At 33.8% G+C, this 16,766-nt stretch overlaps 3 protein-coding genes across 3 annotated transcripts; all 3 read left to right on the top strand.

The window, feature by feature from the left end:
* The first annotated feature begins 1 nt into the window (after window position 1).
* LOC139092010 (uncharacterized) lies at window positions 2-584 on the top strand. The gene is made up of 2 exons (XM_070642290.1): window positions 2-56; window positions 123-584. The coding sequence occupies exons 1-2, from the start codon at window positions 54-56 to the stop codon at window positions 582-584; spliced, it is 465 nt and encodes a 154-aa protein (XP_070498391.1). The 5' UTR covers window positions 2-53.
* A 2,407-nt stretch (window positions 585-2,991) lies between these two features.
* Window positions 2,992-3,820, top strand: LOC139092001 (uncharacterized). Its single transcript, XM_070642279.1, has 2 exons — window positions 2,992-3,047; window positions 3,107-3,820. The coding sequence occupies exons 1-2, from the start codon at window positions 3,045-3,047 to the stop codon at window positions 3,617-3,619; spliced, it is 516 nt and encodes a 171-aa protein (XP_070498380.1). The 5' UTR covers window positions 2,992-3,044; the 3' UTR covers window positions 3,620-3,820.
* Window positions 3,821-6,939: 3,119 nt separating this feature from the next.
* LOC139091999 (uncharacterized) lies at window positions 6,940-8,739 on the top strand. The gene is made up of 4 exons (XM_070642277.1): window positions 6,940-7,024; window positions 7,627-7,748; window positions 7,815-8,084; window positions 8,302-8,739. Exons 2-4 carry the CDS (start codon window positions 7,746-7,748, stop codon window positions 8,533-8,535), a joined length of 507 nt encoding a protein of 168 aa, XP_070498378.1. The 5' UTR covers window positions 6,940-7,024; window positions 7,627-7,745; the 3' UTR covers window positions 8,536-8,739.
* The last annotated feature ends 8,027 nt before the right edge of the window (window positions 8,740-16,766 follow it).

The following is a 16,766-nucleotide window of genomic DNA, read 5'->3' as shown; positions in this document are numbered from 1 at the left end:
GAAAATATTTTCCTTATAGAAAGTGATTTTTAATTAATTCAAAATCAACAAAAATGGTGAGAATTAAAATTTTAATATTTTCTTGACTAATTTATCGGAACTAACAATTATTTATCCAACAGAAACTTATCTTTGTATTTGCACTTATTGCCGCTGTCTCATGTGATGTTTCACACATCGTACAAGGAGATGGATGGTTCAAAGACGAAACTGGATATCACTATACTCAACCAGCTGCTAAATTCGATGATGTTGTTGTAGAAGAATATATTGTTGCCGATGAACCAGCACCAGTTGAAGTTGCCGAACAAGTCATCCTTGAAGCTCCACTCGAAACACCAGTAGAAGAACCAGTCCAAGCCCCAGTTGAAGAAGCCGTTGTTGCTGATGAACCAGCACCAGTTGAAGTTGCAGCTGTTGAAGAAGTTGTTGCTGATGAGCCAGCACCAGTTGTTGCTGATGAGCCAGCACCAGTTGCCGAAGTTGTCCCAGAAGTTAAATTGAACAACGAATACCTTCCACCAATTAAGCCAGCTGCTGATGCCAAGAAAAGAGACAATTCCAGCCCGTCGTGTCATCCGTAAGGTATACCGTCGTTTCGTACCAGTCAAGAGACACTAAATCAATTACCATCAAGCTGTAAAGCTAAAGATCATCGCAAATGAAGAAAACTAAAACAAAATCTTATCAGACACAACCGGAAAGAAAAAAAAGCGAAAAGTGCTAGCATCTATATTAGATGTCATCTTTGGGTTTCTTCTTTGGGGATTCTTTCAAAAAACATTTTTTTCTTTCTTTTCATGTTCAAATCCTTTTCATTTTTTAAAATCCTGAATAAATCGCAAATTCCTATAAGAGGAAAATTATGAGCTTTTTTATTTATACTTACTGGAATGACTTTTGTTTTAACAGGAATGCAACAGGAACGAGCAGAAGTCATTAAAAAAACACGTTTACTAATAGATGCATTTTTATGGATTTGCTAAAACGTGGTAGCAGTTTCGGGAATTTAGAACAAAAACCTGAAAATTTTTATAACTCATTAAAAAAAGGAATTAAGTCAGAGCATTTGATTTTACTGGATGATTAGTGATTACTGACCATTTTCCAAGATTTTGAAGAAATTTATGCTTTTTCTTGATTTTTTAGAAATTTTAACAATTTGGCAATTTTGTTGGTAGGTTTCCATTGGGAAGGCACCATTTCTTGGACTTTTTGGAGTCAACGTTGCAAAATCCTGCTAAATTTGTCTGAAAAATTATAAAGAATTAGGTAACGCTCCACCAAAAATTCTTTGTCGTTTAGTCTTGGTCATCGCAGAAAGGTCCAATTCGGTGCAAAGTTAAGGATAAATGTTGATAGGTCAACGCACCTTGTAGCTGAGAGTCTTGTTAGACTCCGCCTAACTATGTGTATTAGAATGATGGTCTCCATAGCAAGAAATTGAGATTAGCATGTGGTGGAGTTAAGCTAGGTGTATACAATCACATATATTGTTCATATTACGGTTTATCAAATTTAGGAGACCGAAAATTCCAGCTTGTAGGGGAAAAAATGTAGACCTGCAACCTTAGACGAATTATAAATTTGCATCTTAAACGCTGATAATGCAGACCTTTAAGCTCTGGTCGGTTCTTAGTGTTAAGTAGAAATTTCAGAAAATGACTCTAATAACAACTAAATAAACATTGTGTAAAATATGCTTTCTGCAAATCTATTCATCTTTATATCTATCTAAATGTATTAATGGATAGTTTTATTAAATGTCAATAAATTGAATATTTGAAAACTTAAAATCTAGATGAAGTTCAATAACGCACCAAATATTTTATGTTCAATATCTACGCATTATAAATTATAAGATGATCTTTTGTTTGATTTATTTTTGAAACGATCGTCATCATTTGACCTAAGCAAATTTAGGGTCGTTCAACTATTACGTAATATGAAAATCAACTTTTTGATCTTCCTTCTCCATCCGTAAGGAATTCTTCATGGATTTCTCAAGACAGGCTAATTCCCTTTCTCATTAAAAGCTTCTAACTCAGGCCTTTTGTTACGTAACGTCAAATATTGGCATTTTGAATAGCAAGCGTAGTCATACCCAATCATTCATACACTTTCCTCTCCTCACAAGTGAAGGACTCTCTTTATTTGAATATAGATCAGCTTAATGACCTCAATGCTCTCAAATTAGTTTTGTCAGATTCTCCATAATCCCGAACAGAAACAAGGAACATGCTGAATTATATTGATTGAGCATACACATGAGTTGACGGATTGGGGAAGTCGAACTCTAATTCAAAAGCAGACCAAATTTCAAGTGTATACCTTCTCGTGTTATCCCTTAATACCACTGGCATCCGAGCTATGTGCTGGGATAAGTACGTTCAACGATACTCTAAATGACAATCCAAACCACCATGTCTCAAGGGTTTGCAGCCCCACAATCAGACTACGGATACTAAGGTTTAATACCGATCATATCCGAAATCAATTTTTTCAAAGGAAACAACACAATCATTTGTATAGATGAGTATCCTCATTGTCTGTTCCGGTATTTAACCGAAAATCTCCGAAATGTCGTTATACTTTGCTCATGAATCAAATTTTTCTCAAATACTTCAGACTACGCACATAAACGTTATTCCGCATTTTTTTGTATTACAACCAAATATAACGAGCTAATATTTAAGACAAAGAAATTTTATTGGTCTTTACAGCTACTAACTAACCTTTTAAAATTCTAATAAAAATGCTATAGCTACTTTTTTATATATTTGGTCCTAATTTGAATACATACCAATTATGTATGTTGGTAAGCAAACATTTATAGCCATTAATTGCATGATGATGTAGAATAGCTTGAAGGATTTTGCAATATGATTTTTTTTTATTGTCTATATATGGCAAACTTCTTTTCAAGCATCGTTATCATTGATAGTATAAAAGTTAGCGAAAATGGATGCATATTCATCATTCAGTCTTGGACAGTTCTACTTAAAACAACACAAAATCTTGTAAAAAATAAATCTACAAAAAAAATGGTAAAATCATCAATATTTTTTGTTGGAACTAAATATTAAGTGCTCTTATATTTTCACAGAAACTCATTATTGCATTTGCTCTTATCGTTGCCGTCTCATGTGATGTCTCTCATATCGAGCAAGGTGATGGATGGTTTAAGGATGCTTCAGGATATCATTACAATAAGCCAGAGTCACGATTCACAGAAGAAGTTGCCGTTGAAGTTGTTGCTGCTGATGTTCCAGCTGTAGAAGAAGCAGTAGTTGTTGCAGAACCTGAAGCTGTCGTTGCTGATGAAGTTGTTGAACAAGTCATTGGATCTGATGAACCTGTATTAGTTGAAGTTCCACTCCAAACACCAGTTGAAGAAGCCGTTGTTGCTGAGGAACCAGCACCAGTTGAAATTGCAGCTGTTGAAGAAGTTGTTGCTGATGAGCCAGCACCAGTTGAAGTCGTCCCAGAAGTTAAAGTAAACAATGAATACCTTCCACCAGTTGTACCAGCTGCTGATGCCAAAAAGAAGAGACAAATTCCAGTCCGTCGTGTCGTCCGTAAGGTATACCGTCGTTTCGTACCAGTCAAGAGACATTAAATCAATTTTGAATTATAACGGCTGTGCTATCTCATCATGAGAAGATGTGATATGATGTTAGTCGAAATAATGATATTTGCGCTCATCCAAATCGTTTTTGAGAGATTCCTTAAAGATATTTATTTATTTTTTATGAAAATTTTGTAGTTATTTTTTGAATTTTATTAATAAATAAACTGCAAATTTTTTTAAAATTGAAAATTTTGAGATTTTTATTGACAATTGCAGGACAATCCTTAAAGCAAATTTATGCTACACAAGACTAAATTTGATAACCGTTTAAAAGCCCACAGGAACAGCAAGCATGGCTCACTAGAGCATCGCTACATCGACGTACCTACGAAAAGGCCTGAAGTTGCCCTGTCGGCACCATAACGCGAGATTTCGATCCATTTTTAGGCCGAAAAATGCATCTCACTGCATTATGTAGCTCGGACACTTAGTATTCAAAGTTTATTTGGATTCCTTACAGACTCCTCCCAGTCTGTGCCGCAAAAGAAAGACATTTGGATGTCAAAATACTTCCGATGATCAAACACTAATCTGATTCACAAGACACCTAACTTGAATTTTCAAAATTATGACTCGAATCAATGAAACTTAATATTCCGCAAAATCATCCAACAACCTCTCATTTCAGCAATAATTGTCAGTAATAAACCAAATATTATAAAATGCATCCAAAACTGAATTAAACTTACTATTAACAGAAATCATAAATATTCCCAAAATCACCAAATTGCTCTCTAATCTTGAAATATTAGATTTTTGCCTAATGGACAACACGTAAATAATAAACGAAATCATTGACAAATGAATTGTCGCAGCAGGTGTTACAGATAATGATGCAATCTAGATGAGTCAGTCGAATAAAATCTCATTAAGTGCTAACGCTACGTGCTATTGTCATCATGATGCTCAAATTCATCAATTTTATTGATTTCTATTCAATTCTAGCGTTCTTTATGCTGAATTTGAATGGAAAATCTTAATATAGAGCTGGAAGACAATTAAGTATGATGATACAAAATAGAAACAGTTGTTGATCCCGAGCTACATAATTAAGAAGGCTGCGTCATGGAGCTTTAAAGGCTCTGAGGTCAAATGGCGCTTGGTATAGGAAATTGGCAAGTGGAAGTCAGCGATAGAACCAGGCGACTCCTTTGGGTGGTCATGGATCACAACTGATCTGTACGACCAGCGAAGTAAGTAAGTAAGAGGTCAAATTGCAGAAATATGGATGCTTCTTAGAAACAATTTCCATTTGATGTTAATAAATGAGCGTCAAGGGAGCCTTAAAGGCTCAATGTTGAAGCTTTCCTCATTTGTGTCACTCGGGAACTAAATTATAATGAACTTAAAATAGCTTCTTATCAATATTTGTCAGACTGGTCCTGAAATGTGCATATTTGTGAATTACAATGCAGTTACTATCGTTCCTAATTAATCATTACATGGTATGTACAAATTCCAACAGCATACATATTGCTGTGTTGCTGATAGCAATATTATATTAAAGGCAACAATAATACTAGGATTAAAGTGTATAATCCAGTGCTGTTCAAACTGTGAGCTGCGGTACATTAGTGTGTCGATGAATTATTTGTTGATGCTTAACCGTTTGTCGTGTGGGAATTCTGTCGAGGATTACTGCTAAGGAGTCTCTTCTTCTTCCTTGGCTGGGGTGTACGTGGGCCCATTGACTCATGAAGAGCATCTAAAGCTAGCTCTATTCTTCAAGAACTTCTGTCAGTTCGGAATGTTAAAGACATTAACTTCCTCTCCTACAAATCCAATCCAGGAACCACTAAGGTATGCCATATCGCAAGAAAAGTTTGAACACCACTGCAATAATCAATTATCCATTTTAGTCAAACTACATAATCAATCACAAGCAACAATAACAGTCTCAATGCCACAAATATTTCTATATCTAAATGAGACATAAACACAATTCACGAATTATAGATCAATTCCATTTGTTATTCGACTTCTGGGTGATATACTTCATGAAATATATTTTGTGTCATAATTTAAAGCACATGCTGTTTTATGAGCAATTTTCGTGTGATTTTATCAGACATTTATCTCAAACTAATAATGCTATCATGTTTCTATATATTTTTGAGTAGGTAAGCATGCCTATGAATACACATATTGTTGCCTTATGAATTACTATTTTTTAAATCTATTGTCTATATATTCATAAGCCAGTATTGATCATGTAAGCATCTTCACAAAGGTATTTTTGGTTTCTAATTAAATAAAACAATGCCTTTGTAAAGGCGACAATACTGATCTTTGCCGATATGTTTTAATTACTTGAAATATTACATGGTGAGACAATAGGCAGAATTGGACACTTATGAATAATGGGGAATGTGATTATTGAATCAATTACGGATATTTATGCAAAAAAATAATAATTGTAGGAAGGTTGGATGATGATGTTAAATTATACAATAAATAGGACAAAGTCTGTGACTTTATGGAGCATTTTTCTGCGATTTTTGAAAAACTTGCCGTTCTATGACATTGTGTGATGATAAATAAGTTGATCATAAATAAGTTTGCAAACTAAGTGATTTGCTGCTTACTTGCTAATCTTCCACAAGTTTCCAATTCCCGCTGATCGTCCTTTTTACAGGTTGCTATCTTCTTTTAGTCGGTGAAGTGTATCAAAACGATGGGAAGAATGTATTTTGTAACAGCATGAGCCAGTGGTGATTAGGTTCGAACATATCAATTGTAGATTACATCTTGGTGGTTAGGCTTGACTGAGATCGCACACCGTATATGGTTCGTGGCATTTCCAAACATTTACGGCACATAGGTTGCCATACAGAAGGTAAACTGATGCCCCAGATCTTAAAGTAACAATTGCAGACTTTGTGGCTAGAACTCGCGAGGAAGACCAAAGAATTCCTGAATTTAATATGTTGAAAAGGACGCTTGAGTCCCCCCTAATATCCCGAACTGACAAAAGGATTGAACTGTCTTTAGATATTCCCTACGCGCGTCAATAGGCCCCCCTGCGTCCCAGCAAAAGAAGTATGTATGTATGATTGCCCACCACTGACTTAAGCAATGACAATTTTTTGGAATGGAAGTTATGTAACAAGTTAAAGAGGGAAGTGGGTCTGAAAATTCATCTTTTGAATAACGTAATAAGCTAACAGCACTCATCCAATCCTGCAAAAATAAATATTAATTCTAGTGTCCCAGCCTCGTCTCCATACCTCAGACTTAAAAACTCAATTGAACATGACAACTAATCTTTAATATACGACCGCATCACGGTAGATTCTAAGCTTAGTTCTTCTCATTGTAAGCATACATTCAGTTCTTGTCTTTAACAGCAAAACAACAGAAAAATTCCATTTAATTATAAAACCCCACCAACAGGTAGGTAGGATACAAGAAGATGAATCAACACAAAAATACCAGATTGAAAAAATTATTTTTAAAAAAATGTCATCGAAAAAAAAATTAATTAAAAATTCACAAAAAAAGCCAGAATGCTCCCATTTAAGAAATATCAACGCAGCAACTTTATATTATATACCAAATGATCAGATATTCTTTCATAAAGAAGAAGCTTGACAATTTGTTGTGATTTTTTTTATCTTCTCTATTCCAACGACAGACAAACCCAAAACGTGTGACTTAATCAATAAAGCCTTTTTTTGTCAATTCCGATTGTCACCTAAAATAGAAACAATCAGTTTGGAAGCTTGACTACAAACTATACAGCTTTCTTCTAATTTTATGGCATTATTAAGATTGATGGCTTTATCAGGTAAACAACAAAACAGATTTGATGATGTTAATATGTGGGTAAATGTCTCACAGGCTATTAATATACATAAAGATAACAAAGAATAAGATCTCGTCCATTGCAAGCCTTTTGGTCTTCATTTTTTGGGCCACAAAATTTCTTTAAAATACATAATATTTCTTGTTTTTAACACTTAAACTGAAACATTGTTATCGTTTATTATATAAAGATGCTGTATTAAATCGGAAATAATCATTCGGTCGACAGTCGTTCTACTGCAAACAACACAATAAAAAGATCTGCCTTTTTTTGTGTGTTTATCTAATAAAGGGAAATCAATAAAAAAAAATGGTAATTTGATATTGAGAATATTTGATGCAGTCATTAAAGCATGTGACATATTTGATTCGTCAATAGAAAATCATCATCATAGCATTCGCTCTCATTGCCGCTGTCTCGTGTGATGTATCACATGTTGAACAAGGTGATGGATGGTTCAAGGATGAAACTGGATATCATTACACATTACCAGAGACGAGATTTACAGAAGAAGTTGCTGATGAGCCAGCACCTGTTGTAAATGACTTTGTACCAGAGCCAGTTGCAGTTGATGATGCCCCTGCTTTTGTTCCAGAGCCAGCTTTCGTACCGGAACCTGCTTTTGTTCCAGAAGCAACAGCACCTGGAGTAAGTGTCTTTATTTGCCTTTTTGTTAAGTTTTTGGGAGTTTTTAGAGAGTCCAATGCATAAACAGTCAATAAATCATCAATATGGTGCAGAACAGCATACTTAAAGCATCTAAACAATGACATATGCTGCACATAAGTCATATTGATGATTAAGCTGTTATTCCAAATATCTACATGACTAAACCTTCATTATTATCTTCCCTTTCCATCCTCAGTGCCCCAACGGAGGATCCGGACCATACTGTTGCATCAATGGCTCAGACAGTGAAGACTGCGGCCTCACAGACCAAGAGCAAGTCTACGAAATCATTGAATACATTGACGTACCAATTGATATTGAACATTTGAGAGACTACCTCCCACCAGCAGCTGACGCCAAAAAGAAGAGACAATTGCCAGTTCGTAGACAAGTCCGTAAAGTATATCGTCGTTTCGTACGCAGACACTAAATGATTATAAAGACAAACACAAACATCTCCAAAATAAATGAAGAAGAACTTTTTTATCAGACACATTGAATAACATCCAAAATCTATGGCAGCATTAAGCATCAATCAGGATTGGTATTCGACAATATTTTATACGTATACTTTTCATGTACACATGTATTTTATATAGTTATTTAATAAATCGCTTAGTTTCGTTCTAAGATAATACAAAAAAAAATTCTGGATATGCTTCTGCATTTTTATTCCAAATTTCTTGTTTGTGTGACTGGATATAAGAAGAAAACCTTAATACCAATCAAATTAACCCGCTTAGAATTAAAACCCGAACAGTTCCTGATATAAATCTAACATCTCATTAGTCATCTTCATGTTTGCGGATTTTGATGATTTTATTTCAAAAACAAAACGACGTAAGACCTAAAAACATACACATCCAGTTCTAATGAATGACTATAATTCTAGTTTTATTACTTGCGAATATTATCAGCATTAATATCTTCATTTCTGACTCAATATACATTTAAATGGATTAGTGAGGATTATCGCAATTTTAGATGATTAGTAATGACAACTTTACCTTGTTTTATGGATGATTGTCCACAATTGGCTACGATATTTGATTGTTTTAAGCTCATTGAACAAACTTACATGTTGATGGACTTTATCAATAATTGGATGTGGAGTGAGAGCATTAAAATGGATTTAGAAATGAAATTGGAAATGTTAAATTGATTAATAATTTATTGGACAATATTGGTATGATTGACATAAGCAGCTTTAGATAATTTCAGTTTATTTATCCGGATTAGATATTATTGGATAGTTTATTTTGTGTTTTATAGAGTTAGTTGTGACAAAATTATAGCTTATAGAATAATACTTTAATGATTTGATAGATTAGGAGTTGCAAGGAAGTAACGGCTATCTAGAGGTATCTAGACGGGGGCTATTTATTTTTGATGACTTTTCGCTTCTTTTGTAAATTTCTTGTCAATTTTCTCTTGATTTGTCGGTCACTTTGTCTAGAAATTAGGTCGGTAAATAGATCCAAATTCTGGCAATAGATCGGCGTGACTCTGGTATGGTGCCGGCTTCAAACAGAAATTCAAACAAAATTCAGCACCAAGTCAGCGTTACAATAACCTTGTACCAGATAATAGATCGATTTATGAATTTTCCCCATTCTGACTATCTATCAATATCCACAAATGCCACACGTCATTGAAGAACAAGACCAAAGAAACTGGAGCATTTTTAAATGGAATTACTCTATTTATCTTAATTTATTTCTTCTTAAATGTCATAATGACTGCTTTGCTTTTTATTACTTGATGGATTAAATCAAGAATTTTGTGGCATTCTTATCTTTGATCTTGAATGCAATAAAAGACTATAAAGTAAGAAAAATACTATAAACAGAGTGGTGATTATTCAACAGAATATAGTTCTGCAACGTCTTACAGAAGAGATTTTGAGTGAACTATCAGAAATAAATGAAGTGATAACTAGTGCCTAACTGGGCAGCTTGACATCAGGTCTAGTTAAAAACAAGTCCTATGCTCGTCTAATGACAATTTTTTCTTAAAGTTACAGAGAAAATGTAATTAGTCAATCGTAGATTTAGTTATTATCCAGATATTATGACAAAGTTGTCCTCTCGGAGTGCATATAGAATTTGGATGAAGAACGTCAGCATGAAGCTGGAAATCGAAATTTAGCTATGATTTAGTCAAAATATCCAAAATATGATCAAATTTATCCATCAACTCTTGGCAGGGTTCTTGGATTTCGTCAAGGCTTCAAGGCTTTCTTGTCCAGTTGCAGTACACCTATTTTTGTCAAAAAGGTAAGTTCAGTTTACAATAAATCAGGGAAGAACTTTTTTTAGAGGAGGTTGATGAACCATTAAATGAATCGCAAAAATTTAGGGAGATATTAGGATTTTTCTCTTGAAGATTCCTAACATATTGAAAAAAAAAATCCAGAAAGAGGTGGAGGGTGTGAAATCCGCAAAAATTTATTATCCACAAAAATCCACCTTATCGGTTCCTATCAATTAAAATTCTCTTTTCTTTAACTAATATGTGTAAACTCAGATCTTTCCAAAGTTCTATAAACCATCTTATGGAAGCTTGATATAAGCTCTGTTCTGATCTGGCACGTGAATCGTATTAAAAAACAAAGTTTAAGATCTGGAAGTGTTTGTCGACAGAACAATGACCTTAACTTAGTGTGAGGACTATATATGTGACCATTTCAGCTCACAACGCATTAAGACTGTGCTATTAATAAGAACATAATTAATGAGAATATTACCTAAACAATTGTCTATCAAAATTTTCGAATTCAATTGACCAAAAACTTCAATAATTCTCAGCCTAAAAATAGCAAATCTCTCAATTAGAACATTTACAATGACCAATTAATAACAGCTAATTAAACCCTTCCATTATATACCAAATTTAGACAGTGTTAAGAACTTCGTAAAAAAGGTTCAAGAAACTACAATCGTAACACCTTTGAGTAGCCACATATGATCATTAGAATTCTATTTTAACACCTGAGCTTTAAAATTCTCAAAAGAACCAAAAATTGAAAAATTATTTCCTCTCATAAACAGAAGAAAATTTTTTAGGGAACGTCCATAGAAATGATCATCACGTTCGCGTGTATCAATTCATCTTCATGTCTCTTGTTATTATCTTTTTGAATATTCACAGTGACTAATTTTGCGATGACATCATTGGAACATCGTGTGAAGCGAGACTTAAGGTGCACACACGCAGTAAATGAGAAATGTTAATCCAAAGCTTAAATGACTGTCATTAAAATTGACAAAATGATTTTTTTAGCCTCTTTCTTGTTCGTACGACTGTTAATAATGATGGAACTAGAATGAATATCAATGAGATTCTAAAAAGATTTTTTTAAATTTATTGCCCACATTTAAAATCAAATAAAAAGCTATAAAATGTCCAAAACTGCTCCAAAATATCAATCAAGACATCTGTTTATTACTTCCCATACCTTTCGCTTTCAAAAAGACGCGATGATGATGATGAAGACAAAGATCTTTAAGATATAAATCCACTTGTTAAGGTGTTTCTGTTGATATTCGACGACAAAAAATTTGATTTTATTTTTGACATTTTCATTTTTGATACAATTTGCTTTTTTTTATTATTATTGGCATTATTTTATAATCAGATTTTAGAATTTATAGTCATAAATAAGGCATGTCATAAAAATTGATACAGTTCTCATCGCTAAATATCAAGAAGAAATGGTGATGATCAGTGATGTAATATCTGGAGTAATTTCATTTGAGATGTAGTTTTTGGGAGATTTTTGAAGAGTGTGGAATTTTGGATATATGAGTTTCATGAGGATGAATTTGTACGTTAGTAGAATATCCTTTGTGAGCAATAAAATGGAGAATTGATTGCAAAACTGTCGTCATCTGAATTATGAGAATGTGAATTATATTATACCAAAGTAAAAGTGCTGGGAATTAGTAACTGACAGAAGTCATCTAAAGACAGATCCAGCTTCCGACAAGCTCTAATTTCGGCAATTGGTCCTGGGAGTGACTTTTTACGTCGACAGAAGTTCTGCAGAAGATCTGTCGACGTAAAAAGTCACAATCTTGGCCCTCGCGTGCCTTCGCAAAGGAAGTAAGTAAGTTAATATTATACCAAAGCAAAGATAGAATTAGTTTCGGATTTTTTTTTGTAAAAATTGACTCAGTTCGACTCAAACTCTTTATATAATTCAACTCAACTTCGAGCTCTGTCTCAAAGATAGTTAGACTCTCGATGACTACATCGTGAGCAAGGTATGGAAATTCCCTAAAATCCCAATATATTCCAAGAAAACTCAGAACTTACTGATATGATTCTCAAAATCTCTTTAAATGTCACTAATCAAGACCTAATCCCAATTATTTTGGAATTTTTTAGAGCATCAAATTCTTGATCGTGAGTTTTTTGATATTACTGACTTACTAAAGTAGCTAATAACAACGCAAAAAAAATTGAAAATATCATCTAAATATTCCCCAAGGACTTTCTTTTAGAACGATATATCCAAAAACTGAAACAATTCTCCATACGATTCTCTGTTCATCAAGTGACATTTTGAGATTAATGACCATAAAATTTTTGTTCATAAAATAAGCACAAATGTAGTCATCACCAGTATTAATAACGTACACACGTTATCTGAATTTTGAATGACGAATCTGTATCAATTAAGTAGCGCGTAAATATCTTGCTGTGCGTTTTATGGCTGTTACACTCCTAAAAATCATCATTTTTGATTTTGAATAAATTTTGTGTGTGACTTATTTAAATAAGGCATAAAAGTGACAAGAATTGCGGAAAATATGAGAAATTGGGAATCTGAGCAGCACAGTGTTTGTGGTAGGGTACCTCTACTTAGCACTTACTTCCATGGCTGAGACACTTTGGCCCATTGCAGCGTAAAGAGAATGTTAAAAGACGGTTCTACCCTTCGAGAACTTCTAGGTATTTAATCTAGGAGTTTTTTGGGATTTTCTATTTTGGGGAATTCCAGAGCACCGTGAAGGCTAACTTACTTACTTTTCTAGCCATACAAATAAATTGGGATTCATAGCCTACCTCAAATGGCACCTTAAACTGATTTCATCGCTAGCTTCCATCTGCCAATTACTAATACCAAGTACAATACTGCTGAAGTTTCCCTATGGGTGGATATGGACCCTCGTACGCCACAACCAAGGAAGGCAATATTGTCTCTATCCACAGCTTCCTTCCAAGCACCATGATGGCGGATTGTAACCAATTTTTAATGTCAGACTGTGCAGCTCGGGCTGGATATTTAACAAAAATTAAATGTATCCGTCATAACACGAGCAAGCCTTCTTTGTGGATATGTCAAATAAATTCCAATCACAATATACCTTCCAAATAGCCCGTGTAGAATATAAATGACTCTAATTCTTTCCCATGAAGATGAAATTGAAAGTTCTGAAGGAATTTTCGATCTCGATTTGTGGATCTTTATGGATTATTTTTATATGCTTAAGACCACACCCGTTACACATCTTCAGATGTGCTTTAGCTCTTATTTTTGAAAGATATGAATATTTTATTAATTTTAATTAAGTCTCATTCATCATCATTGTTTTCATTTTCATTTTTTATGTTTGTAAGCGGATCAAAATAAAAATTAATGAGCTGCTGAAAAATTAATTTTCATAATTTTTTGTTGATTATTAATTTTGATGACTCATGGACCATAACATAACTGAAATATGGCTCAAAAATTAGATATCGAGCCCTAAAATTCAGATTTTTGGGAAGTAAAATAAATTTTCATGAGAATTTTATTTAAAATCATCATTTTGATGCCAAAAACGAGACATTTTGGTAGCGGCAGAGACTTAAAGCCTTGTTATGACTGACAACGATTGTAGGCTCGATGGGAAATCAATGATATTCAAAATATATTCTAATTTTGACTTTTACAGACATTTCTGATGCGAAATAAACATCTAAACGTTTATTGCATGTCCAGTCCGTAAAGAGATGATATCAATTCCATATCAATTTACTTATGACAGCTGTGTTGTTGTTCTATTCGACTGAGACCAAACTACAAAGTTTGTTTGTGCGTGATTTATTTATTTTTTTTTTTTACGAAGTTATGAGTAAGGAAGTGATTGGGACTTAATTAAATGATTTATGTGTGGTATTCTTTTATAATTAGATTTGGTAGAACAAGACAAGCAGATTGCGTATTGTGTTTGGTAAGAATTGTGATGTGATTTATATTGGTGGATAAATCAGAATTTAGGATTTATGAGACTTAAAGGGTTAAGTCCGTTTTGTGAGGTTTTAAGATGTTTTAACAGCTTATTTGCTTACTAACTTCGCTGACCATACAGATCAATTGTGATCAATGGGCTCTTTCAGATGCTGCTGGCCCTATCGCTTCCTACCCTTTGCCAATACCAAATGCTACATCATCTCTGTCTACAGTTTCCGTTAATAGATTCTTCGGTCATCCTCGTGAGCTTTTACCTACTTCAACAGCCTTAAAAGAAGCTGAATTTTGCCCCAAACAGCTCAAAATGATTGCTAGGGAAATGCTCCATCGTCGTATTAATGATAAGACACAAAGTGGTCTTGACGGCATCGTGACGGCTGATTTTGACTCATTTATGCGGTGTCCCAATGTCAGCAGCACTCTAGCGTAAGGCCTGATTTTGTCGAATTTGTTTTAAATTCGAAATGACAAATTATTGGAATCTTTGACCCCATCCAAATGAATTTCCTCATTATTTCAAACAAATCAAAAGCTATATAGAATATTCTCAACATTACAATCAAAGTATAGTCTCAAAAAAAGCAACAACAATTAATTTGTAACACAAATTAGGTCCCATGTGCGATTTAGCAAAAGATTTATCACCCTTTATCCATTTTATAGCTCACATATTAAAAACATCAAACCATCAAAAAAGCTCTTTTAACAATCAATAAAAAAATTTCTTCCATTTATTCTCGACTCTACGCATTTTATTTGACATTTCATTCCAATTCTTGATTTATTAGAACTTTTTTTCGTCAAAATTGAAATTTGTCGTAAATTCTAAATGATTTAATGGCTCTTGGGATAATAAATCTCAAATAAAAATGAGAAATTTTACGACATTGTAAAATGTTTTACGGGAAAGAAAATCAACACGTGATATTTTCAAGGTCCATAAGGTGAAAGAATATCATTTCCAAAAAAATGATATTTTCTCGGCCACAAGAGATATCAATTGAACAATGTTCTCATGTTTATTGCCTATCATCCTACATCTTATGTCTTTTGTTCTGGGTAGTCAGGGGTGTATTCAGGTTAAAGGTCCGAGACTCAACCGATGTTGAGACCGAGACTGAGACTGAGACTGAGGTTGAGGCTGAGACTGAGACTAAGACTGTGACTAAGACTGAAACTAAGACTGAGACTAAGACTGAGACTAAGACTGAGACTGAGACTGAGATTGCGACTGAGACTGAGACCGACACCGTGATTTCTAGATCCAGTCTCCGAGATTACGGGAAGGGTTCAACTTCCTCCCTTTTGCAAAAAATTCTTAATTTTTACTAGAATTTTTCGAAGTCAAAATCCAAAAATCCCCCTCAATTTTGCCAACACCCCTGTAAGGAATCAATACGACACAACAAGAATCAACCAGAAAAATCTTAATTTTTCGGCATTTTACAATCATCTGGAAGTGATTTTTTTTTTTGAAAAATATAAAATAAATTTATTAATGAATCAATTTATTAATAAAAAAATTTCCATATTTAAGAAGGCAAATTAAGAATAAAAGACAATTTTTTAATTAATTAAGAAGCTCTTTTCAGAAGTCGACCGTCGTGCGTTAAGAATAATTTAGTCATCGCCTTAATTTGCTTCTTAGATGATTGTTGTTGTTTTTGTTATCCAAATCAGATGACGCAAGCCCGAAACGCACAAGTTCATTAATTGATCCGAAATTGGCATCAGGCTAAGGTGATTCTGGCATGTTACCGGAATCTACAACAAAACCAGCACCAAGTCAGAGTGATTTTAATCGGATTCAAACCAATCCCAGCACAAAATCAGAGTCCCGCCAGCCTGAGGCAGATTTTTCGATCGATTAACCGATTTGTGCTATTCGGGAAGTGCTGTACGGAAATAATTATGTAGGATTTGAACACCATAAAAACTAGATTTCATACTTAATGGACTAATCAATAACATAATTGTATATGCATGCAAATAAATTCTACTCAGTTACGATTTCTTCCTGAATCATCCATAAAAATTGCTCAACCTTTGTTGTTTGCATAAAAGTTTTGTCTATTAATTACTTTTTTTTACGCAGTCCTCTGATCAAGCACGTCCATAATTTTAATGATTTAAAGCAGAATATTTGTTGTGTTGTGTGTTAAGAAGGTCAATGAGTATTGATGTATCACATAAAAAATTGCGATAATTATGTTGTCTTGAAAGCTTTATGTGATGACAGCCTTTTGTTGCTTCTTATTTGGAGTTTGGTGTTGAGATCTAATTTTATGGTTGATTTTTGCGAATTGGCGTCATTAATCATTGACTAAGGGAATGGTTGGAATCGTAAAAATAGCGTTTTTAGACATTCTTCCTCACTTTTAAGCTAGGTAACAAGATCATGAATTCCATAATAAAATTGG

Source organism: Chironomus tepperi, unplaced genomic scaffold, assembly GCF_022539635.2.
Source record: "Chironomus tepperi strain 1889 unplaced genomic scaffold, CSIRO-AGI_Ctep_v1 contig_284, whole genome shotgun sequence".
Lineage (NCBI taxonomy): Eukaryota > Metazoa > Arthropoda > Insecta > Diptera > Chironomidae > Chironomus > Chironomus tepperi.
This window is presented reverse-complemented; position numbering and strand designations above follow the sequence as displayed.

Coding starts and splice junctions, on each gene's coding strand:
- LOC139091999 (XM_070642277.1), top strand. Junction 8,085..8,301: donor CAGAAGCAACAGCACCTGGA/GTAAGTGTCTTT, acceptor TTCCATCCTCAG/TGCCCCAACGGAGGATCCGG.